Source organism: Sebastes fasciatus, chromosome 17, assembly GCF_043250625.1.
Source record: "Sebastes fasciatus isolate fSebFas1 chromosome 17, fSebFas1.pri, whole genome shotgun sequence".
Lineage (NCBI taxonomy): Eukaryota > Metazoa > Chordata > Actinopteri > Perciformes > Sebastidae > Sebastes > Sebastes fasciatus.
The window spans coordinates 6,603,327-6,629,967 of NC_133811.1; the positions used below are offsets into that span (position 1 = coordinate 6,603,327).

At 41.2% G+C, this 26,641-nt stretch overlaps 1 protein-coding gene across 5 annotated transcripts in view; it reads left to right on the plus strand.

The window, feature by feature from the left end:
* The first annotated feature begins 628 nt into the window (after nucleotides 1–628).
* Nucleotides 629–26,641, plus strand: part of LOC141754726 (septin-7) — a 36,108-nt gene continuing 10,095 nt past the window's right edge. For 2 of the 5 annotated variants that reach the window (XM_074613984.1, XM_074613985.1), the window contains exons 1-3: nucleotides 8,147–8,351; nucleotides 16,172–16,278; nucleotides 26,501–26,601. In XM_074613984.1, coding sequence (XP_074470085.1) covers nucleotides 8,162–8,351; nucleotides 16,172–16,278; nucleotides 26,501–26,601 — 398 coding nt within the window. In that variant the 5' untranslated portion in view covers nucleotides 8,147–8,161. Of the gene's footprint in view, nucleotides 793–8,146; nucleotides 8,352–16,171; nucleotides 16,279–26,500; nucleotides 26,602–26,641 lie in introns of those variants that run through there. The other 3 variants (XM_074613988.1, XM_074613987.1, XM_074613986.1) reach the window with 3 other exon arrangements.

Below are 26,641 nucleotides of genomic sequence, written 5' to 3' on the forward strand. Positions count from 1 at the left end.
TCATTTCCCAAGAGACAGAAAGAGTGTTTTGCACACTTTTAGTGCTGTACACTCTCTACACTGTGTTGTATAGATTAGAAAGATAGATAGATAGATAGATAGATAGATAGATAGATAGTAACTTTATTAATCCCGAGGGAAATTCAAGTTTCCAGCATCACAGTTCCATAGTGCAAAACATGTTAGTAAAAAGGCAGTAAAAAAGTTAGTAGTGCAAAGTACAAAGTAAAAAAAAATATACCAGATATAAAAATACAAGGAGATGAAGAAAACTGTTAAAAGTGAATATAGTGCAAGGTAACAACTGTGATACACGACTATTAAAAAAGTGAATATAGTGCAGAAGAGACTGTTAAAATGAGTATAGTGTATTATTATCTTAGTTAGTTAGTTAGTTATCATCAGAGGCAAATCTAGACATCTGCCAGTCTTTATTCTAAGTCTTTATTTATTTAAAAAAGTAAATAAACAGCTGTATTCATCACAAACTAGTTGTATTTAGTTGGTGTTAACTTATGTATATTTGCATCAGGACGTTCTATTCAAATCTCGCGATAGCATCAGTCGCTATTCTCCAAGGAGAGCTCACGCATTTTGCTTTGACGTTCTTGCGTCAATCCTACGCCATTACGTCCAATAACGTGCGTATGATCCCGCTCGGTACAACTACTACTGCTCTGCTGAGAGTTAGTTACTGTGAGTTGAGTGAATCTGTGAGGAACAATGTCGAGCGGAGAAACATCGTTTAGTGAACAGGAGGGGAACGGAGGAATAATGGGTGAGTTTACTCTTATTTATTAAACATGTCCTCCTCCGTGTGTAAAGTTAAAACGTCAACTTGTTGAACAGTCTCTGTGTTGAGCCTCGCTGGCTGCTTTCACACCAGACTTCATGTAAAAACTAGGAGTTTAACGACGCGTCGCTTTACCGGAGCAGCGTCGCTCCGCACCGCGGAACATGTCGCAGTCTTCCGGTAGTTTAGTGTTTAATTAAGTAGTTAACCTGCTTTAGTTTGGTCGCTACCACCACCACGCTGTGTTGTGGTGTTAGTTAAGGTTATTGTTAGATAAGTGTGATACTTCCGAGTATATAAAGCCGTGTGTAAAAGTCCCCTCGCTGAAAGGTTAGCTGTTGTTTGGTGTTGTTTGGTGATTTCGACGTAAAGTGTCTCTTAATGAGTTCTAGCTCAGTTTAATCTTCAGATTTATGAATGGAGTCTGGTGAGGAACTCTCTAACTAACATTTAGCACGGCACCGTATCCTTTTAACCATAGTTGGTTTACACCATGGAGGATGTATTATGGTACGAAGGCATTTCCTGTTTGTTTTTTTGTCATGCTCATAATTAGCTACGCAGTGAAGCCTGCTCATTGCAAGAGAAGTGTCTGCTGTTGCAATGAAGCTTCACATGGTTAAACTGGTATGTTATATAAGATTGGATAGCTATGTGAAAGTATGTAAGTTAGCTACATAGGTCAGTGTGTTATCCTCCCAGGTGGTAAAACAGGTCTGTCTGTAGTATTGAAAGCTGAAAACTTGTCAGCTAATGTAAATATGTTTTATTGATTTTCAAAGATTTTATCCCACAAAAATAACAGATACAAAACATGTATAAGTAAAACAAAATAGATATCATTCTTCAGATCTGTTTATAAAGTTAAGTCCAAATTCCCTTCCCTATCCCCCTCCCCACTCACCCACCCATAGGATCACAGGTTACAGAATACAATTAGGTGCATGAAGGAAAGATATACAATAAACAGTAGCTGCTCACTACTGTAATATGACATTCATGTTTTCCACTCTACTCTTCGTCAAGGGGTTCCTGCAGAGAGTCATACAAATCCAAAAAGGGCCTCCATATCTTAACAAAGGCTTAAGAGGAACCTTTCAGTGTGTATTTAATTCTTTCTAGTTTTAAGAAATACATAATCTCTTTGACCCAGTGAGAAAAGGATGGAGAAGTGCGTTGTTTCCATTTTAGGAGAATCAAACGTCTCGTAAAAGGAGTGTAGTAAAACCAATGACCACACAGGCCTTATGTGGTAGGCTAGCACTGGATTCCTTTGGTATTAAACCAAAGAGGGCACAAATTGGGTCCGGGTCGAATTGGGTTCCAAACATCTCGCTAAAAGCTTTAAAAATACTTATCCAGAAGGTGGAGAGATTCAAGCACAGCCAGATCATCTGCATCAAGTCTGCTGGTTCTTGTCAGCTAATGTGATGGTACATTAATAGATTATTTCCATCGACAGCCACAGAAATAATTCTCTATTTAGAAACTTGACCAAGTCATGTATTTCATCCTGTTAAGTATGTGGGTAGTTAAAATAAGAGCTACCTGACTCACAATATTCAAATCTAACTGGATGTGGTAGCCTCTCTCTATAACAAAGCCACACAACCATACACTTGCTGCAGTTTAACATGCCATCCACAAGAGAGGAGGAAGTACAAGTACATGCAGTGATTAAAGGCTATCATGGGAGTAAATTGGTGCTATCTTGCAGTCAGAGCCAAGTGGCATATTGTTTGTGCTGTTTGCATAGTGGCAATGACATAGCACAGATGGGCAGGTCAGGCATCCAGCCAGACAGAAAGAAGAGTGTCAGATGGCGTGGCAGTCAAATACCAGAGGGAAGTCTGTGGTGACGGAGTTGTGAGTGTGTGCTCTCAGTTTGTTCAGGTGTTAGTGTAATATAGTTTAGCCTAATTATTTCTAAGGGCATCAATTGGGGATAATCATTTCTCCATATGCAATGAGAGGCTTGTACGTGGCCTATTTCAGGGTTGTAAGTCTGCAAACGCACTTCTGGTCTACATTAAATTGTCCTTATCTTCACAGTGATGTTAAAAAAAGACACATGCACTGTAGCAAAGAGAAAGTGTCACATCTGTTTTGGTCCAACTTTCAATAAATGTACTTATCTTTCTATGAATACAGATGAAGTCATCACTTTCACATTGTTTGCTCGGTTGCAAATAGAGAATAAATTAGTGTCAATGCAACGCCGTCGGCTTCAGTATACTCCAATGTGTGTTTTGAAATAGGCTGTAAATTGTATTTATGCTCAGGTGGCGCATGTCTTCACATCTGATTTTATACTACAGACTGAGATTAGACTTTGAAAATCACAAAATGAGACAACATCAGATCTATTTAGGGATGCATTGTATTGTGAATATGTAGAAACTGTATCATATGAATAATTTCATGAATTTATTATGTGACTGACACAGTGACAAAATGGATATTGTGTAGGGGTGGGGGGGAAAAACTACATATGTGACTACATACGGGTTGAAAAATCAAACATTTTTCCAAAATAAAAGTCCCTATATGTGTATGATTCAACCTTTTCCCCATGTATAATATACAAATACACTTATCCCAGTGATATAATACATAACAACATCAGTTATGGGATTCAGGCAATGCTGCAGTGTGGGCTTAATAATAGCATTACAGCACCATAGTGTGTGAGACTGAGAAACGTCTGTTGATGTGACAACTAGTGCACTGCACATGTGGGGGGAGAATCAATGCAAATTGCACACAGGCTGCGGTGCTGCTGAGTTATGAAGCAGCTGCACACTGACAACGTGACTGAAAGGTGCACAGCACATAAGACGGAAACATGCACAGTGCAGGGTTACAGTTGAGCTGAACTAGGTGAATGGGAATGTTTTAAATCAACATGCTTCACAATCTAAAACTGCCTACTATTGTATATTTTCCAACTTATCACTTGTGTTCAACTTTCAGATTAGTTAGGGATGCACCGATATCGGGCAAAACTGACTCAAATAACTGGATCAGGTATCGTGGTCTTAGTCGTTTAGTTGACTAATTGGTTGTTTTGGTCTTAGTCGACTAATTTCTTTAGTCGATTAGTCTTCTTTTATGCTTCTTTTCATGCTGAATGACTAATTTCCAAGGAACTTCTGAGCACATCTTTGGTAAACACAAGATTTAAAGTGAAGCTTTGTGATTCTCGGTTACAGATCTGTCGATTAAATCAACTAATTGATTAGTCAACAAAATCGTAGTGTCGAGTGTTAGTCGACTAAGAATTTCTTTGGTTGAGGACAGCCCTAGTACATTATATACTGGAATTCCTATGCTTGCCATGCAGGGCAGATAATGAGTCCTACTAGTTCAGCTACCAGAAAAGTAACATTCATCACGTCAGCAACAGCTGCCTCTGAATGTTTATCTTCGAGCATAACATTATGACATAAGCCAACAGTCTAACACCTGCTGATGAAAAGTGGCATCCGTCAGTGTAACACAGGTAGCGTGTTGTTTTTATGTGGCACACAGCCGTGACAAATGCCATCATCAGTAAGAAGTCGGGGTTTGTTCAAAATGTAACTTAAAGGGAGATTTGTCAAGTATTTAATACTCTTATCAACAAGGGATTATCATAAAGTGGGCATGTCTGTAAAAGGAAGACTCATGGGTACCCATAGAACCCCTTTTCATTCACATATCTTGAAGTCAGAGGTCAAGGGACCCCTTTGAAAATGGCCATGCCAGTTTTTCCTCACCAAGATTTAGCCTATCTTTTGTGCGTTATTTACCCTCGTTGCGACAAGTTAGTATGACATGGTTGTTACCAATGGATTCATTAGGTTTTTTAGTTTCATATGATACCAGTATCTTCACTCTAGCTTTAAAACTGAGCCTACTACAACCTAAAAATTGCAAGTTGCGTTGATGTATTAAAGAAATTAGTGTTGTTAAAACAAAATTTCTAACGAGTTATTATCGCGTTAACTTTGTCAGCCCTAGTAAATATACAAAAGAGAAAATAAGACAGGTCTCTTAAAATGAACAATTAATTGGTTTCCTTTTTTAGTTAAATCTACATTTTCATTGCATACAAAACAGTCAAAATTAAACCCATTTAGTGTCTTAAGTGCCATATTACATTATGGGTTTTAAATAAAAAAATAAATAAAAAAGTTGTTAGCTAAAGTTTTAGCTGCCAAAAGCACACCAGCAAATAATGTTACCATGTGCCATATGCCAGTCCAACAGCAGCGACATACCACTAGACAAAGTTGTAGAGCTTAATCTATTAGTAGTCAACTATTAAATCAATTGCCAACTATTTTGATTATCAATTAATCGGTTTGAGTAATCTTTTACAAAAGAAGTTAAAATTCTGATTCCAGCTTCTCAAATGTGAATATTTTCTGGTTTCTTTACTCCTCTACGACAGTAAACTGAATATCTTTGAGTTGTGGACAAAACAAGACATTTGAGGACGTCATCTTGGTCTTTGGGAAACACTGATTGACAATCATTACCATTTTCTGACATTTTATAGACCAAACAACTAATCGATTAATCGAGAAAATAATCGTTATATTAATCAGCAATGAAAATAATCAGTTAGTCGCAGCCCGACAATGTGGCACACTAAAATTCTTCTTTAATATTTTGTATTGAAATGGGGTAAAATGTAAAATAGCTAAGCTTAAACTTGCTATTGGAATTTTCTGTAAACTCTCCATCTCTGAAACTCTGTCTATTCCCATGTGAGGCGAGCGATCTAATTTGGGACTTTTTTCAGACGCACAGTGCGTATGGAGCCAAGTCCTATCAACAGAGAAGTTTGGAAAAATAACAGTGTGGGGAATGGATGATGCACAACATGTCTGAGCTCTCCTAAGGTCGTGGGAAGGGGTTTGTCAGTAAGCATTGGGATCCTCTCTGCTGTTGAATTCATATTCAGTGCTCAGAGCCCTGCCTCTGGGCTAGTTGGACCTCCTTGTAACCCCAGCTTCCTGGAGGCTCACCACATTGTTTCCTGTAGTTTAGAACAGCAAAAAATGCATCATGCATTTTTCTGCAAGTTACTGTCGCATTGCTGTCCGGCAGTGATTTCATTTGTCAGTGACACTGGCTTGGAGCTGAAGGATGTTGGTTACACTCTTAACTATTTAATGAGTGCTGCTTTTCTTACTTTTTAAATTGACTTTGTGCAATTAACGCAAACAAGCTGCCTCGATTCTCGTTTCTTTGATGAAAGTAAAACGGTGAAGTCTTGCTTCTCCTGTGTGGTATGGCACGGCTCGACAGGAACCATTCTTTTTTGGTTTTTAATTGGCAAAAGTTGTGGATAGTACCTTGTATATGTGCACTACGGTGCAAGTGCACGTGGTATTTCGAGCCCTGTATGTGTGAAAGTACACAGTGTTGCCCAGATACATCATTTTCAATGCAATAGGCCAGGTGTTTTGACTTATATGTCTTGTCTCTATCTGTATAGTGTCTTTGTGTAATAAGCGTATCCTTTCACATAAGGGATGAGGTTATGTTTTGCAACCATTTGCACATTGTTTCAGGCTGAATGTTTGACTGGCTCTGCTGTTCGTCAGCTGTCTCCAACACAGGAAGTAGTGGGGAGAGAGGGCCCAGGGATGTAAGCCAGTAGGCTGATAGTCTGTCAGAAATGTGTGTGTGTAGTTGTAGTGAGACCAGTGTGACGAGTGGAGGATGCATCGTCTTAAACGCTCACATTAACTGGTGACAGCTCCTGTAAACGCACAGGGAATAACGACTTGATGATACTGTACAGTTTCTCTACTGTAGGTCTGACTTTTTTGGCCCATAGTGCTGCAGTAATGTGATGCGCTAACAGTCCGTTTAAATGATGTTCACTCACTGTAGCTTTTGTCATACACAGTATTTTTCAGGGTTTCCACCAGAATCTTGGGTAGCTGAGGTGATTATGAAAAATAATTTACGTCCAGCAGGACAGAAGAAAAGTGCGGGTCCATTATTTTTTTTTGAGGTTTTTATATCATCCTGTAGATTCACAGTGGTGCTCTTTATGTATTCAAATACGAACATTTAGGTTTTGGTCAAAGAATGTATTTCTCAGCATCAAAATGCTATTTTGCCAAGCCCTTTTTCACAAACTTCTGGGACCTGTTATCCAGATTCATTGTAAATCTGTGTTTTATGTCTGCTGTCATTTGAAAAAGGATATCCCAGCCTTTTCTGAGTGTCTCCATTGTTTCTACTAGATTCTCCAAAAGATCATTGTGTCCTTTTACTAATTTATTTCGCTGATTCTTTTTTTATGTTCCTTTCTCATGGACCTGCCCTCTTTGACTGCTGCCTCCCTGCATCATCTTATTGTCTTCTTGACCACCTGTCTGCTCTCCAACCCAGCTGTAAGTACTCTTCTTATTTCTCATCAGCCTGCAGGGCCTTATAGTTTGTACATAGTAAAAATGGCTCATATAAAATTCAGTGTTCACTCTTTCCCTATATATTTTTTTAATTGAGTCATTTGTATTGTATATAGACACATCTACAGCTGAAATAAATTAGATGATTTAAATTGTGCAGTGTACCCTTTTAAAGTAATAGCAATTCAAAATAATTTGGATTTAAGCCTTTAGAATTATCAAATGTCGTTAAACAGATATGTAGGGCTACAACTAACGATTATTTTCATTATTGATTAATCTGCCCATTATTTTCTAAATGAATCGATTAATCGTTTGGTCTATAAAATGTCAGAAAATAGTGGAAAATGTCCATCTCAGTTACTCAAAGTCCAAGGTGATGTCCTTAAATGTCTTGTTTTGTCCAAAACCCCAAATTTTCAATTTAGACATGATATAAATCAGAAGAAAAGCAGGAAATCTCCATATTTGAGAGGCCGAAAACTGCATTTTCTGCCATTTTTCCATGAAAAATTACTATAATTGGCGATTATTTAATACTAATCCATTAGTTCACTAGTCAGAGGTTGCATTTTTTGATAATTGATAAGACTTAATTGACATCGTGACCCCTTTTTCACCTGCATATTTTTATAAATTTGAGTGTGAAAGTTCACTCTTAAAGTCCACTTAGTAGATTTTCCTGGAGCTTTTCAATTACAAGTCTCCTTAGCAACTGAACAAACTGGGCAAACTCCTTCCCCTATGTCATGCTTAAATATGTTGTTACACTCCTGTTATATAATAACTAGCCTTTTTGCTCTGTATATCCTCTCAAAGTTAGACTAGTTACTTAACTATGCTCAATCAGAAATCAACTGTTTGTGCAGGCACAGTGTATTTCTTTTGTTTTTGTGGCACAAACGTAGTATTACGTGGTTTTCAAAGTGCTCTCTGAAATCTGAGCTAGCAAATGCTACAATCTCTACCACAATCTGTGCTCATTTTCCAGTTCAGTCTCGGAGAAAATGATCAGCTATGTTTATTTTTTGGTCCACAGCTACCGAAGAACCTGGAAGGCTATGTGGGCTTCGCAAATCTTCCCAACCAAGTTTACAGAAAATCTGTGAAGCGAGGTTTCGAGTTCACACTCATGGTTGTGGGTGAGTTATTCTCTTGTAGCACGTTTTCACATCCTGCTTTCTCCTCAGTCTTTGACACGATCTGGCAACAAACATTGAGAGGGTTACGGTTATTCAAGTAGGAAGTCTGAAAAGATGTTGATAGATCTAAATACAAGGGATGTGTGAGATTAATTTGCCTCCAGCAGTAGTCGGTTGAACTATTATTTTATTAATGTACACATTTAAATTACATATTGACATATGCTGCCTCAGCTGTTGCTTCTCCTGCAACACACACACACACACTCATGGGAACTCTCTCCGGCGCTGGCTGGTGTGCTGCGACCGGCTCTGGGTCAGCTTGAAAAGGCTGGGGTGAAGGTGGCGCTTTACAGCAGCCCTCGCCTGAATTTAGCTCACAAAGTGAACCAGATTGATGTATTTACAAAATGTTCTTTCTGAATGCATGATGTTTCCAAAGTCAACGAGTAATCGTGTTAAATAATCGTGATCTCTATATTGATCAAAACAATCTTGATTAGGATTTTTGCCCGTATGTGGGCTGATGACAGCTAGCTCAATGAATCAAACTTACATGCTAAGATACTAATGGTATAAGTGTTGCCAAACCATGACTCTTCTTAGACCACAGGCCTCGTTGGCGTTTCATCAAATATATCACCACACACCAGGTTCGTGGTGCTTTTCTAACCGTGTGACCAGAACGGACACTGGGGACATTGATTTCAGTGGCATTTAAAATACGATTTTGTTTTTGAAAAATGTGATTAACGATTTCAAATGGCTCTTGTCTACTAGTTTAAACATCAGGGAAATTAGTCGCTAGGAACATCCCAACTAAATACAGTAAATCGGTGTCTGTGTTCGAACACACTCATGTGCTGAGCAGTATTGAGTTTCACAGAAACGTCATAGCTGAAAGCGATAGCAGCTGGCTGCCCAAAGGCATTAGACATGGTTTTGGTTGAGGAGGATAAGTTGCACGTAAAACAAGAGTCTGGAAAACAATATTTAAAACAAATGTTTGCCATTCAGCAGCACAGGCATCCCACTACTGCTGCATATGTGTGTGTGGCTTGTGTTTCTTGGATTGTGTGATGGGAGGAGGCTTCCGGTCATTCCATTCATGCAGCCAAAGTCAAAGCCTGAGCAGCTGATTCGAAGGGAGACGCACCCAAAGGACCCTTCCTTTTCTCTGCGGCACGTTGTCCAGAGGTACCTGAGCAGGAAGTCGCTCTGAATGCCTGCATGATGTCACATCCTGTCCCCTGGTGTTCACGGCTTACTGTCCCTACCTGCCTCCAGGGCTAAAGAGACCGTCTCCAAGGCAACCAGATTACCTTCCTCCCTTCTGGCTTTGTCCATGCAGTAATGCCGTGGAGTTTCCCCCTGCTGTGCAGGAAAGAGGCTGTTATGTGGCAATGTTGTGTGCAGTATATAATTAGAATAGCAGAGTAATTGGCAAAGTCAAGTGCTTGTCATGCTGGAGTAGATGAAGCGTCCGATAGTTTGTGCTTTTTCCTTAATTTTGGGGTTGATGGGAGCGTTGTATAACACATTTATGGACTGGGTACCCACCAGTTATGGAATTTATGAGATATGATGGAATTTCTAGACGCATATTTTAGAGAGAGAGAGAGACAGTTGTGAAGTGAGGGGATTTATGTTCCAAACAGGTGACTTATTTTCACACTGCTTACTTTATTAGACATTACAGCATTAAAATTACATTTAATATGAATAGGGTGGAAACCAGGCTGGTCACACCCTTAGGAAAGTATGAACACTTCAGGAATGAGTAAATTTTTTTGGTGTCTTTATTATGGGCGTACACCACTTACACAACTAGGACACACCCAATGCCCACCCTTAACATATTTCATGGAATCTGTAAAGGGGTACACACTAAAATGAACAAATTATACACAGATGCACACATACAAACACAAAAATTACTAATAACTAGGCAATCACGCAATGCAGTTCTCAAGGAAAGCTCACTGACAGCAGTATCGCTAAATAAATAAATGAATGATTCATACATATTTGTTTGCATGATTGGGCAGGCTCAGCAGATCTTTGCTTTTTTGTTTTTCTTTTAAAATTGTTTCTAAAAAAATCAAAGTTCGTATGACAATGTTAATTTTTTCCAAATTCTCAGGGTTTCCCTTTGATATTGTAATACGTGCTGTCAAGCACCAATAAAGCTCAATTCACCCCTGTGAAAGAGGAAATGAAAAGTCCTCTAGTGAATGACAATGCATATCCTAGCTGCCATCAGTGCTACATCATTATGTCAACTGTCTTGTGCTATCAACAACAGATTTCCCAAACAAAGTCAGAAGTGGAGCTCAAATGATTAATCGATTACTCAACTATTTTGATAATCAAGTCATTTGTCATTTATCAAGCAGGAAATGCCAAACTTTTGCTGTTTCCAGCTTTTCAAATGTGAGGATTTTACGCTTTTCTTTGTTATATATATATATATATATATACTGTATGGGTGTAACGGTACACAGAAGTCACGGTTCGGTTTATACCCCGGTTTAGTAGTCACGGTTCGGTACAGTGGGGAAAAAACAAATGCAGAAGGATACGTTTCTTTTCATTTATTTTGTACCGTTGCCGCTGCTGTTGTAGCTGACCGGGAATTGGCAGACAGGTTCTCCTGCTCCGTCATAGTGTGACTGACTCGCACGCCAATCAGCTTGTTGTGCTAATCTCAGCAAATGTTGCTAAAGGACTACGGCTAAAGGTTTGCGGGTGTAACTCATAACATGCATCACTCTACTGTACATACCGTTTATTTTGTGTGCGGCTGTGTGCAGCGGATCGTGATCCCCAAACCGTGACGGTTCTAGATGATGGACCTAGTCATATATGCGAGTAAACCTAATATATTTTGGTTTTGAACTATTTGCTGGAAGATATTTTAACATGTCACTTTTAGCTCTGGCAAAATATATTGCACATTTTTCACGATTTTTTTCTGATATTTGATAGACAAAAACAATTCATCCTTGCAGTGAGAAAATAATCAGCAGATTAATTGATAATGAAAATAATTGTTGGTCACAACATGCAAAAACTAGCCCTGAAGTTGTTACATTATATGAACATTCATAAACTATAATTTGTCAAGTCCTCTTTCTGAATTCTTGATTTGCAATCCTGGCATTTATGCTTGGCATTGTTTGTATTTTCTGACATATTTGTAATAAATGCACGTACATTTTTATAAATGTTCTTTTTAACTTCTCTATTGTTAGGAATATAATAGTTTTTTTTTTATAGTAGAGTTTTGAAGACGATGGATGTTTAAGAGAGCCGTGTAGAGTTAATCAGGTGTCTTATTTGGCAATATCTAGATAAATGAGAGAAAGTTGCATGAATAAGAGTTCCACGATGCAATTTTGTTTTCAATTAGAGCCATGGTGGGAACCCTGTTATTTACCCAGTGTATATATATTTTTAAATGTATGTATATGTAGTGGGGGGATGGCTATTGTTAGCGGACAAGTGAAAGTGGGCCAGAGCCATTTGTTGTTCAAAGTCAATATTTGTCAGTGATTTGCACATTGGCAGTAACTGACCTTGATGTTGGCCACTGCATCAGGAGCTTATTGTGTTCAGTCCTGGTTGACGGAGAGCTGAATGAGTTCTGTTGTCTCCCTTTTGGAAAGAATGCCCTCGCATAAACGAGAAGAGGGGCTTTTAGGAGCAGGAGATGAAATCTGACACGGGCGGAAGGAAATTGATGGCTTTGCCAACAGATATATGTGCAGCACTTTTGTTATGCTCCAGACTTGTTAAACCTTTACTGTCTCCTGCCCCCTTTTTTGAAGGGAAAGTCCCATTCATAAACACAGAGCGGCGGCGAGAAGATGACTGCTTTCAAGCGATAATGTTGAACGTACAGAATTTCCCTCTCACAAGCGAGCAGACCACTTTTCATTTCACCTGCACATTCAGTGTCTTGAAGGCCCTATCAAATGAATTAACCTAACGCGGGCTCCCTCTCACGAGCCCAACTTTTCCTGCTTCCCCTCCACCAGCCTCTTGTATGCAGTGGTAATTGCCTTTGAATAAACCCCCATGGTTTACACAGCTGCTGGAAATTTCCTTTAAAGGAAGTGTGTTGGCTGCAGAGCGAGCCGAGCGGCGAGCCAGCGGGCCTCGGCTTGGCGGGCTGGCTCAGTGAGAGCGGGCTTCCTCTGGTGCTGCAGTCGGGATGCCTGGCTGTAATGATGACAGTGAGTGCAATATGCTGGCATGGAGGATTTTAATGAAACTATGTAATAGCAAGGAGTCTTTATCCGTTCAGCCCATTGGTCGATAACACACGCTGCATTTGTGCTGAGTGATGCAAAAGACTCTAATCAATTAACTTTCACTACAATAGCTGTTTTAACATTAATTGTTAATTGTCAATGAGTCGAATCATCAACTGAGGAGTGTCCGATTCAAACCTTGTGTTCAAAGTTTTTGGTGTGTCATTGTACACTGAAGAACACAGGATAATAGCACGGCAGGTTGTCAAAGGGCTTCTTGTCTCAAAATGACTGAACTGCAATGGAAATACTGATGGAAAAGGAGGGCAGAGTGCGATGCACGCCCCGTTTCTTCACCTTTGTTTCCCGCCGCTGGAAACTCTCAGGTCTGGTGCAGAATGCTGGTGAGGTCAGCTGGCCTACTCCAGAATAAGAGCGGTCTCTGCGGCACCGCTTCCTCTGCTGCTGTCCAGCAGTGTGATCGACACTTTGCTGCCAGTGCTGTTAGCGGTGCAGGAGAAGCGCTCCACGACTCATTAAGATTTTATTACTGAATTATAATTTGGAAGCATATTTTTCAATTATTTTAATGTGCAGAAGTCTGATGAACATGATGATGATGTTAAATGCCAGAAAAAGCACTAAAGTAAAGGTAAAACTGTAGACTTGACACACACAGGCTGTTAGACTATAGTTTATTCTGGGTGGCTTCTAGGGTTGGGCAATATGTTAAAATTTTCCAACTGACCATCATCAGCACAACAACTGGCGATTGTGATTGATATATATGCACAGGTGTGTGTGTGTCTGTGTCTGTGTGTTCCCCGCTGCCGTAGTTTCAGCTGGGCGATCAGCTGTTCTAGCGGTGGAGCATCGTAAAATAACCTCTTGATTTAAACTGGACAGAAACAAAATAAAACTCACCAAAACCGTCTTGGTTAGTCTTTCCAACAAGCTGCAACTCTGGTTTAGTTGTTGGAAACAACGGGGGGGGGGGGAGCATGTTGTCCCCCCCCCCCCCCCCCCCCCCACTGCCCCTCTCTCTGCCCGCTGAGCAGCGTCTGGGTGGCGCTCATTCTTCCAAGGTAGACCATTAAATCAGCAAAATCAAATGACAAACATCGGCCAAAAAATTGCCTCCAAAAAAAACAACCGGCGATGTACTCAGCCAATCACCAATAGACAATATATCCGTCCAATCGTCCAACCCTAGTGGCTGCTCTGCGGGTGCACTTCCTGTATCCCCTCTTCCCTCCCAAATGAAGTATAGGTCCAAACTGGAGGAAAATATTTGACTTTCACAATTCTGGGGACTGGGACACTGGGGATATGCAACCTGGTCCCATGCTGGACTCTGAGGACGTTGTGTGCAGTGTACGTGTTATTTATAAATTATGTTTAAGCTCTATACTGTTTTCACTCTTAAATTAAACATGATTTTCTCCCTTAAATCACATCCTGGCCAAGTCCTGTCAGGGTATTATAATTCTGATACCAGAGCTCTTTTTGCATAAAGTTTGCATTGCATATACAAACACAAACAATAGTGATGTGTTGTTTATCATGTTTATCTCCAACTGTGGGCTTGGAGTAGCCACTCGACCTCCGTGCTAAAGACGCTAGCTAACTAGCCTCTTTGCAGCCATAACACGGCCGGAGGGACATTCTTTACCGTTATTACATATTTATATGGTTCAGTAACCTCAATCCCATCTCTGTGTAATTCAAATTTCTTAACTTGAAAATTTGACACACCAATATTCACAAAAAGTAACCACAGTTTTAGGAAAGGAGAGATACAGCTGACATGCAAGTCTCAGTTCAATGTGTTTGCTTCAGTGGAACTACTGGCTATTTGCTTATTTATATGTCATTTTGCAGTTCACTCACTCAGACCGCTGAATGTTATAAAGCAGTGTTAAGTTGTGGGTAAAGGGTCAGAATTTCATATATTGGTTTAGTCTGACTCAGAGCAGCAGGGGTGCTGAATAGTTTTCAGCCAGTCGAAGCCAATTATCATCTGAATGATCCCATTTCTGTATAGTGGTTCAGTTTTGTGGCAGATTCATGACCTCGTCCCATTCAAACAAGCAGCCACAGCTCTGACCAACCATGATCAGCATCCTCACTAAACCCACCACCACCAACATCATAACTCAGACTTTGATGAGTTTTGGTTCTTTTGAAACCAGAGCTCCTCATCTTCCCTCTCCCCACACCGGGCTGAAACTTGGACCCGGACCTCACTGCGTCTTCTTGGTCCTGCTGTCCTTGACAGCTCCTAGCTTCCCTAATTCAAGCTGACATATATATCGCATCTATTTCACCCACAGTTTGCACAAAACCACAGCCTCCCCCCTGGTACTACCCATCGGTTCTCCATTCCCTTTTTAGCCTTGAAGAAATGTTTACAGCGGTCCTGCGTGTTTCATCACAGACCAGCTATAATCGCTGAAACATTTCTGTTGAGATTGGAAGATAAATGTGACTCTGCCCTCTTAGGAAAATATTTATGACTCTGAGAGTGTGCCTAGTGAAGGATCCTTTTGTGTTGATGCCTTCTTCATCTCGCCGTCCTCCTCCCTATTCATGAAGCGTTGAGTGGCTGGGTTGTTGGCAGCTGTGGTCCGTGTTGGCCGTGGCCACTTGTAAAGGTCAGAAGCGGCTCTTTTGCCGCAGTGCCAGGCCGCCGTATGACTGCCTCTTCTCGCACACTGAAGCTTTTGTTCAGCAGCTTGTTGTTGCCCTCCACTCACCCCGATCTTAACAGCCACACTGCTGATGGTATTGGATTACCACAGTCAGTCCCTCTGGGTTCTTGCAGGCATTTTTGTGATTATTACAGCTCCAAAAACTCCAAAAAATGTTCACTAAATTTTGGGCCCTTCACAACTTCACAACTGCCGCGCTGTGTGTCTCTCTTCTACCACTCGCCGTCTCAGCTCGCTCACGCGACTTCTCTCTCTTATCTGTCTTTTTTTTCAATGACACAGGAAGCTGACAGCAGAGTATAACTTTGCTTTTAATGTTCTCAAACAAAGAGAAGTGTTCGCCTGCTCCACCTCCGCCTTGAGCCACCACTGTGCCTCGGATTTCTTCGAGTACAATGGACTGGAATCTGTGCTTTTGATTTTTGTTTTTACTCCTTTGTTGGAATGAAAATCATGATGACTGTGGTGGTTTCAAATCTTCCTTCCCCTCTCCTCCCTTCCCATGATTCTCTGATTAGATCCCTGAAATGCAGACAGGAAAAGAATTTGGGAGGACAGAACTTCCACCCTGTCTGTCTCTTCCTCCGTCTCGTGTTAACGCTCGCCTGTTTTAACAAAAGGGGGTTAAAAGGAGCCACATCCTGTACTGAAAAAAATCCTGAATCTGAAACATGTAAAGAATGTCAAACCGTGAAAGACTGTATAAGAAATAGAGTTGATAAACATCTGGAGATTGAGTCATGTTGAGCCTCAGTCTGGCATGAAAAAGAGGATTAGAGAACAAGAATAGTGTGAAATGCATCTATGGAGTTCACTCCCACCCACTCACTCTGGCTCTGTCTTTGTCTTTCAGGGGAATCTGGGCTGGGGAAGTCGACGCTGATCAACTCACTCTTTCTGACAGACCTGTACTCCCCTGAATACCCGGGTCCTTCGCATAGAATTAAAAAAACTGTCCAGGTAATTTTCTTTTTCCAGGAATAGTCCACACATTTCTTCTCTTCACGTGTCGACCTCTGACAGATTGGTGTTTTTCTTTGTTCACTGTGCATTTGCTCTTTCTGTTGGTATGACTCAGCCACTAATGGAATTTCAATCCCATGAAGGGCCGAAGGTTTGTCTAATTTAAACATGATGGGTTGCTTCACCCTGACACGGGCCAGTTAAAGTGGCAGAGCCTGAGGCTGCTATAACACCTAGCCTTTCTTTTCCATTGTCTCTCAGCATCACAGCTTCAACTAAATAGTTGCTGTATGACATCTTGTTTGTGAGGTGATGTTCTAGCTCTTTCAACCCATGTGTTTGTACTAGACGGTGAAACCGGTTCATCTGCTTCAACAAAGAGAGAGTTAGTTTGCCGAAGGCAAATCATTTCAAATTAGGCAATGTAATTGGACAGCTGTAACACTTCCCTACATTAAGTTGCATTAATTTGAAAATTTATGAGAATTACTCCAGTTTTATTACCTTTTTTAATATTTAAAAAAAAAAACATGACGCCTTCTCTTTGTAAATCTCTGGCCCTGCTCAAACCTGCCATTAACATGCATTTTGGGTGATCCGATCACAAGTGGACAGCTTTAAGAACAGCTGTTCACACCTGGCATTAGAATGCGTCTCCACAGGCATCTTGAGTGACCATGTGTGGCCCTGTTCAGACCTGGTATTAACATGCGTCTTCAGTGATCGGATCACAAGTGGACAGCTTTAAGTACAGGTGTGAACGCACTCTGGACGCATTGAGATCCGATCTTTCAGACCACATTCAGAGGTGGCCACATTTAGAGGTGGCCACATTAAGGACCGCCTACTCAACTGATGTCCCGCTGTGCTACTCAGGTGAATAGACATGCTGACGCAAGCGCTTGTCAGCATGGAAACATCCTCTGTGCTCTACTGTATCCTGTCGGCACAACTGTATTAAAATATATCTTGTTTATAGGCTACATATCTACAGACTATCAGACAAGGCACGTGAAGCGCATTATTATCATATTGTCGGAGATGTGTCGGCGTTTTTGTTCCGCTGCTTTGCACAGAGCTGACACCTGTCCGTCCGCCCGCCCGCCCGCCTGTTCTCTCTCCTCCCCGCTCACTGGCGCTATGTGCCCCGCTGTTGTCTGGCAAAAGCAGCGGTCACGGCGGTCCCCGGGGACTGCCGGTACAATAACCTTTTATTTTGATGTTACTACTGACATTCATTGTAATATTACGTTGCAACGTCTGCTGTATTGGCCATGTGTTTACTATATGTTTATTTGCATATGGAGCGGGGAAGTGAGATCAGATCAAAAGTGGCCACTCGGGACGTACTGTATGTGGAGACGTATTCTAATACCAGGTGTGAACAGACGCACTTCAAGCTGTCCACTTGTGATCCGATCACTGAGGACGCATGTTAATGCCAGGTCTGAACAGGGCCTGTGATCCGATCTTACTTCACCGCTCTATATGAAAATAAACACGTATACAAACACATGGCCAATACAGCAGATGTTGTGACGTAATATTACAGGATTGTCAATAGTAATATCCTACATATTGTGAATTTGGGAATATTTTATTAACATCAAAATATGAGGTTATTGTACCGGCAGTCCCCGGGGACCTCCGTGCCACCAACACCGCCGTCTTTGCCGGGCAACAGCGGCGTGCAGAGCTTCAGAGCCGAGGATGGGAGCGAGCGTCAGCTTTGTGCAAAGCAGCGGAACAAAAACACAGACACATCTGACAGTATGATAATAATGCACTTCACGTGCCAAGTCTGATAATCTGTAGAGATGGAGCATATAGATAAGATATATTTTAATAAAATAAAGTTGTACGTATACAGTAGAGCACAGAAGCTGTTTACATGCTGCGAGGCAGGCAAGCGCTTGCGTCTGCCTGTCTATTCACCTGAGGAGCGCAGTGAGACCCAGCAGATCCCAGCGGGATATCAGTTGAGTGGCCGGTCCTTCAATGTGGCCCAGGACACAATCGTGTACACACTGCTAAAAGAAAGTGGCCATATGTGGCCCAGACCACCTCTGAATATGGTCTGAGCGATTGGATCTCAATGCGTCTCGAGTGCGTTCACACCTGTGCTTAAAGCTGTCCACTTCGTTTCTGGATGTGTGTGTGTGTGTGGGCTTCGTCTGCTCCTGTGTGAATGAATGAGGTTGTGTGCTATAGTCACACTGCATCGTGTGAATAAGAAAAAGCTGCAAGTAGCAGGTGGGAGGTTAACAGGAAGTTTACTCATTGATTGATCTGAAACATATACTGTCGTGCTGAAAGGGAAAGCTGGTAGTTGTGCATACATTCGGAGCGAGGGAGTCCAAGTGCATTCGTCATTATGTAAACAGCTTTATGGAAAGACATGAAGAGTTTAGTCTAGCGGAGATGGCCAGTGGCTATGCTTGATTGGACACAAACATCACTTTAAACACAATATATTTACTTCTGCCTGCTCCACAAGGCTCAAGTGTAAACACCAATGTTAGCTCTTCATGTCAAAGGTGCATTGTAAAAAAGGGGAGGCATAACAAGCTGTATAGCTCCAACCTGCACCTGTTTCAGACTGCAGAACTCTTTATGTTGCATGACTGTTGTATTGTTTTCAACTGTAGCATTTCAGTAATTGCTTTTTTGGTTTTAATATGGTTTCTTGCCTTATTGTCATCTGACATTTCAATTTCAAAATATTGTTTAAAAAGCGGCTTGTCTGTCTCTTTTTTCTGAAAGAGCCAGCATCTCCTAGTTGTTTATATATATGTATGGGTGGATTTTAAACCATAATCCTAAAGATTTTCATTTTATAGATGTATGTACAGTATGTACTGGAAGATGATAAATGCCGGTGCTTAATGGTGCTATATTTCCTGTGTCTCATAGTAGATCTCATACACCTCCATTAAAGTGTGTGTACTGCACAAAATCACAAACAAACAGACAACTTCCTGTGATGATATACTGATAAATCGAGGCACGCGCCTTAGTATACAGTACGCTACCCCTCCCCATTCTAAGATTATATGACAAAAGCATGACTCTCCAATGACTGATTATTACTTCACAAAGGCCCTAGTTGGATCCATGTGTGTTACAGACCTCCTCTGAATGATTTGTCACCACTTTATGATACACTGGTTAGTGATGCAGTGTTTTTAAGATTCATTTTGTAACCAGTTTAACCTTTATCTCTTGATAGGTACAACCCAAACAATCTTCTCTTTCAAAGAGTAACCCCAAGCTGAAGCGCTTTGTTTCACCGACCCCCTTATAGTTAGTTATAGTCTAGTTTGAAGTGCGTAGCGCCTCTGACCACACATTCTGTAGCCTCAGAGGCAACTTGCCGTGATCGTGTTAATTAAATTAGTCACTCAGCACGTTTATATCCAGGTCGGATGTCAGTCAGTAGAGTGAACAGCAGGATTTATTTCCTGGCTGCATCATTAAAGGGTTATATTAACCACCTTTTTTCTTTTATGTTTAACTTTAAATTAGCTAATTAATTGCACTGACACTGGTGGAGCACATGAAAGCTTACTGAAATCGTCGGTGAAAACCGAATATCAGAGTTGTAGTCTAATGTAGTAGTCATTACGTTTATTTTTTTATGCTCCACTTTTGTTGTTAAGCACTCAATAGTGTCATGCTAACTACTACGGCTAGGTTGTGTTATTGAACCTCAATACATTTTGATAAGGACCCAAATGTGTCCATAGGAACAAGTACTGAAACGGCAGAATAATGAAAGTTGCCCGTTCTTGTGTTTTTTGTCATTTAAAGTTGCATCATTTTTTTGTTTGTTTTTATTTCTGCTGTAAAGTTTGACACCGGAGGTTGCTGCTTGGTGTGAATGAAAGGCAAATTGTAAAGTGCTCTGTCCGTTAAGATAGAAAAGTGCAATTCGTTTTACCGTTTACAAATCAAATCTGATTGAAGTTCAAGAGTGTTAAACTGCGTTCACATGATAATAAATTTGCTCTTTAACTCGCCGCGAGGTCGGGCGCAGAGAATAGCAGAGGTAATGTGCAGCAAAGGTATAACATGCCATCAAAAAGTGAGCAAGGAACGCCATTCACTGTTTGTAGGCAACAACAACAACAGTTGCACCTGTACTCATCGGTTGCGCTTTCAAAGGTCAGCGGCGACCGAGATCAAAGTCAAAATAATTTGAACTTTGAACGCAGCGTTCGGTGGGGGTTCCCCCTGCTAAGGGTAGCGCTTACACCTAGTTGGGTGGCACCGCTCTCTCCCTATAGGAAAACAGTGGCACAGCCAGTACAGATTATTCTGCTGATCATGTGTGGGCTGCTTTAAACTGTTATACCTATGGATTTTTTTTTGCGTATTTAGAAATGAATATTTAATGATGGGGAGGAATACTTTAGATTTGGAACCACATTTTCAGCGGTTTCAGTGCAGCTTTAAGGAGCAACTCAACACCCTGTTGTAGCTTGAACACACCCCTTCACAAATTAAAAAAAAAAAAATGCATTTGAACCCTCACCCAACTCTATCAGAGCCTAGATAGATCCTCTATGTCTCCCCCAGTTTAAACCGAAGCATTTCAGTCATTTTAATAGATATATTTGACGATCACTGAGAATTCATAGAACTAGCTACATATTTGACTCGCAATTAAAGTCTATACTGGCTGGTTACAGCTTGCGTTTCACTCGCTTGACTAGAGGCATCATTGTCGCCAGTCGTAATTGAAAGCAGCAACTCTAAAACCATTGTTTCGATAATCCGTTCCAAGTATTGTCATTGGCACAAACCATACCCAGCCCTTCTACTGATTCCAAACAAATCAGCAATGTAAATCACATCACTCTGTGAGGATTTATCCCTACCAGACATGTGTTTACAATAGCAAATGTTAACGCTTTCATGAGCTCTGTATAGCAATAACAGACATCGAAGCTGCAGGCGTGACGGTGCCAAGAATGCATTTGCCACCAGGAGTGATACCGAATGTGTGAGGCACGCGGTTTATGCCCTGAATCCTCGGTCTTTGTCGCTGTTTGCAGTGACGGTGCAGAGGATAAGGGTTTGGCAGTTTCCTCAAATAGAGCTCACAGCTGCATAGCTTTACTTGAGCTTCCCTTTGAAGAGTGAAAGGTGATACTGTTGGTGTGAAGGAGCTACAGCGGGCTTCTCTCTCCTGTCCTCTGCCCTGTAGCGGGGGATTATAAGTGTTCAGTTTGGGTTAGTGTGTACAGTAGATCAGCTGCATGATGAGGATCTTCCCTTCACCGGCTCCTTGTGATCTACTGCTTTGCTCTTAATCTCCTAATCCCTGGCAGCACACCAAGGGGCTCTGTCTGCCTCGCCCCACTGCTGCCTCCAATTTGTTTACCTGCTCAGCTCTTATTAAAAGTTTAAATGAGATTTACACGGGTGTGCGCTTCTGTTGTCTGAGGATTCCTCAAGGTTTCCAGTCCTAAAGGAAGTGAGCTGAAATGTATGCTTCAAATTAAATCCACTATATGTGTGTGTGCTTGTTGTTTATCCTTGCAAAGACCATGCAAGATGATAAATATGGAGACTAGAGCGCTCTTCTTTCTCTCTCTGGGAACCACAAACTAATTGCATTTCAAATAATTGTATGGCCCCTTTTTTCCCGATGCCAAAGAATGTCATGAAACCCAGAGGAATGCTGTATAGAATCCAATTCATTATTAAAAAGGAGGAAGATGACCGGGGCGGGCGGGCAGAGTGGGTGTTAACTGTTAGAGTCGATAGACCAGGGCAGATGTCTCTGTTCCTGGTTAATAAGGCTCAATGAGGTGGAGAGCATACAAGGACAGGGACTTGGTGATTAGCCAGCAAACTGCCTTATGCACCAAGCTTGGTCTTGTCCTGCCAATGCACAGACATGCCTCGCTTTTTGAATCATACACTTGCTCCTTCTTCAATGGAATTCTAGAGATTCCAATAACAAGATAATCTTACAATAACAAGATGATCTGGTGAAGTTAATGTTTCATGTAAAGGACAGGGTCTCTGTTGTACTCCCGTGTTCACAACGTTCGTGTCATTTCCACTGTACAGATGTAGTAGTTTTAAGCCCAACCATGTTGATTTTTCCTAAATCTAACTAAGTGGTTTTGTTCCCTAAACCTAAGCAAGTGTTTTTGTTTAATCCATAACAGTAAGCACGTGTTTACTGCGACTGAAAAGTGACGTGAAAGTGTCTGACAAAGCGTCAGTACAGTATGTGATGAGTTGGGATGCGACAAAAATTCAGAGCGTATCTGGTGCCTCCACACAGCTCTCAACACAGCTGAGCCAGTGCTAACAGTGAAAACAACAGCAACACTGCTGACAGAGCTAACGGTGTTTACCTGATGGGGGGAACCGGGGAGCCGGTGCTATGCTTCCGCGATGACGCCGTTGGTCGGGACGGCGTTAACAGCTGCAACCGCCGTATGATAGTAGTGCAGAGCGGCAGACGTGAGCTAGCCAGTGGGGCACGCTCACATGCACGAACGTGCACTAAAAGGCATGCACGGCAAGCCTGGCTATGTCTATGGGAGAGTGAATTCATTCTCTGCTCAGATAGACATTATTCCACTATATCTTTACATAGCACATAGTCGTTTGTTGCTATATTAATGCTCTGCATATTGAATTTAGCAACTCTTAAATGACACCTTGTTCAGTTGTCCTTTTCTTGAAATTGAGCTACAATTGAAGTGAATGAGAAACAGCACAAATATTCACAGCACAGAAGTGTAAAACTGCACCCTGAGTCCGTCATGTGCAGTCTGTTTTCCCACGGTACTGTCACAGTAAATTACAAGCAAATAAGCTTGCAGTCCTGTGATCCAGTCAAAACACTTTAAGGTGACGTAGTCCCGATGTATGTCTTCCCATCCCTCACTGTCCTCGTGCGATATGGTGTAGCCTGGTGTTGTTGTTCCTTTTACCCATGAGCTCACTGTCTGTGGGCAGCCCGTCTGGTTAATAGGCATGTCTGTGGCATGACTCATCCTGTTATCCAGTAGAAGAGAGACACTGCAGGATTCTTCAGTGTTGTCCACTCAGCAGTCCTTCACTTTTGACTTAGAGTTTGTTGTTTAGCACCATCTCTGACTATCTCAGGGTTTCACCTCCTTGGTTATTACGTGAGTGTGATGACATTCTTTCACGGTTACATGGTTATAAAGGTATTGCAATTTCTTTCTTGACAGTATCTTCTCTTCCTAATGAGTCTCGTAGAGCCAGTATGACCCAGCCACCTGGCAGTAGCTTTCATTTTCACACTAGTTTGTATATAAAATAACACATATATAATATTGAAAGGCGTTCAGAAGGTCTTTTAAAAGCTAATTTATCAGTTGACCATGCACACACTGTATGCCAGTCATTCGTTAGTTAGTGTCTGTCTGATCAGCCCAGCCTCCCAGTAGCAGCTCTGGGGGTCAGAGGGCAGTTTAAACACAGTCAGGCTGTGATGGATTCCAGTACGTGACCGATGCCGGTATGTGGTGGGTGGGGGTCAAAAGGGTAAGGGTCTGCTATAAAAGCTTTGCTGGGGAATCTTATGTTGCAACAGTGTGCTGCGTGATAGATTGTGAAGGACAACTGCTGGAACAAACGCTAACATTCAGCCAACCAGTACTAACGGTGAAGAAAGGATGGAGGTGGAGAATGCTATCTGAGCAATATAGGTCTTATTCACAGCAGCCATTTTGGCATGTCATAGCATGTAATGGCTTATTGAGACACCTAAAATAGATCAGAGCCATCATTAATTCTTAGTAACAAGTCATGCTGTAAAAATGGTGCTTGTGGTTTCTGCTTTTTTTTTTTGTTTTGTAAATACTCAACATTATTATCTCCGCCAGAAGATTATGTCTGTCCACGGCTAATCTCGCATACTGCTGGACCCATCAGCCTAATATTTTGAGTCACAAAGTTATGCATTGCGCTGCCCTCCATTTACATTAAAATTTGTTTTGTAGTTGGTTATTTTGAGACTGTGTACAGTGACGCAGCGAAAAAACTGTTAACTATTCAATTAACCACCAATTATTTTGATGATCGGTTTGAGTGATCTTTTTAAGAAAAAAAGAGTCAAAATTCTCTGATTCCAGCTTCTTTAATGTGAATATTTTCTGGTTTCTTTAATCCTCTGTGACCGTAAACCTGAATATCTTTGAGTTGTGGACAAAACAAGACATTTGAGGACGCCATCTTGGGCTTTGGGAAACACTGATCGACATTTTTTTGTATCAATTTCTGACATTTTATAGACCAAACAACTAACTGATTAATCATGAAAATATTCAACAGATTAATCGACAAAGAAAATGATTGTTAGTTGCAGCCCTATTCAAATTGTTGTTTAGTTTAGCCCTACTGGCTGCTATTAAAGACTCTCAGCACCAAGATCCTGTTGTACAACTTGCACTTTGACTCATGTGTCCTTGTTTGAGGAGTTTTGTTGTGAGAATCTGGTTTTGCTGTGTAACCGACATGTGGTGTAGTGACAGTGCAGCCCAGCCCCAGTCAGTGAGCAAACCACTGGCATTCTGCGGTGCTACTTAAGTGTAAGGTATCGGCTCAGTTAAGCTGAGGTTAAACTCAAATGTGGCCAAACCTCAGAGAAACGAGCTGACGCTGAAACTACCAAACTCATAATTTGTGTCTCAACTCCTCAGCTCAAGAAAAATTTACGTTCCGAGTTGGACTGTAATCAAAGGTTATGCATGGCGGCGTAGGGAGTGTTGTAATGTCAATGTTTGTCTGCTAACTGCTGTGTGGACCGGGCTTGACCTCAGCCACACCGAGTGTTTCTCATCACTCACTCACAAGTCTGTGAAAGCTCTGCGTCTATGATATGAGACGTGGTCTGGTTCAGATCTGCTGATTCAAATCAAAGTTCATCTGCTGATCACGAGTTGTGCCTCGACCCCGCGCTGATCAAAGCCCAGCCCTGCTGGCCTTTCTGATGTTGTTCAGAGGCAGCTTTGTTCACCATGTGCTCATCTTCCTCCCTGCCTCCCTCTGTCCAATTCTCTGCACATATCTTAGACTGTGTGCTTAGTGGTCGCCAAATAGTTTTGACTCACTGTGGTTGATTGATTTTCAGAGCTTTTTTAGTTCCGGTTCTGTTGTCTGTGTTGTTTAAGTGCATTGAATAAGTAAAGATTGACTGTATTTTAAAATAGTTAAGTATTGTAAACAAGTGAAAAAACAGTAATTGACCATCTGGTTTGTACCGAAGCCGAGAACAGCCGTGTTTGCAGTTACTATTTTAATGCCGTTATCTCACGATCACGAGTTAATTATGCCGTTAACTCTTATTACTTATAATTAGGGCTAATGAATCCATTGGTACCAACCATGTCATACTAGCTTGTCGAGAAGGAGGCTAAATAACGCTCCAAACTTATGCTATGTTTTGGCGAGGAAAAACTGGCATGGCCATTTTCAAAGGGGTCCCTTGACCTCTGACCTCCATATATGTGAATGAAAATGGGTTCTATGGGTACCCCACGCGTCTCCCCTTTACAGACATGCCCACTTTATGATAATCACATGCAGTTTGGGGCAAGTCATAGTCAAGTCAGCACACTGACACACTGACAGCTGTTGTTGCTTGTTGGGCTGCAGTTTGCCTAAATGCAGTACCTGTGAGGGTTTCTGGACAATATTTGTCATTGTTTTGTGTTGTTAATTGATTTCCAATAACAAATATATACATATGCCATGTTGATAAGAGTATTGACTACATAATAATGTGTAATTAATTTGCGATTAATCATGATTAACTATGGACAATCATGCAATTAATTGGGATTAAATATTTTAATCGATTGACAGCCCTAATATAACTACATACAGACACAAAATCAATAATTTTTCCCTTATCGATTTAGAAATATTCCAAAGTAAAAGTCCAGTTTGTACCTTGAAATAGCTACATTTCTATATACCTGAGGTGCTATGAAACACATTGCTCCATAATTCCTGACAATGACTGAATGTATTTGACTTCAGGATGACTCTGATAACTACATAATTAACTTGTGATCTCAAGGTAACGGCAGAAAAAAATAAAATGCCAGCACGACTGTTCTCGGCTTCTGTAGTTTTACACTTTTTTAAAACACAGAATTATATAGTAATTTTGTAATTATTTGCAAAAATCTTGACTGACTTGTGTGGACATTCTTTGCAGGTGGAACAGTCGAAGGTTCTGGTAAGGGAAGGAGGAGTGCAGCTTCTGCTCACCATCGTCGACACCCCTGGCTTTGGTGATGCAGTGGACAACAGTAACTGGTGAGCCATCCTGTCATTGCCTAATTTAAGTTACTATTAT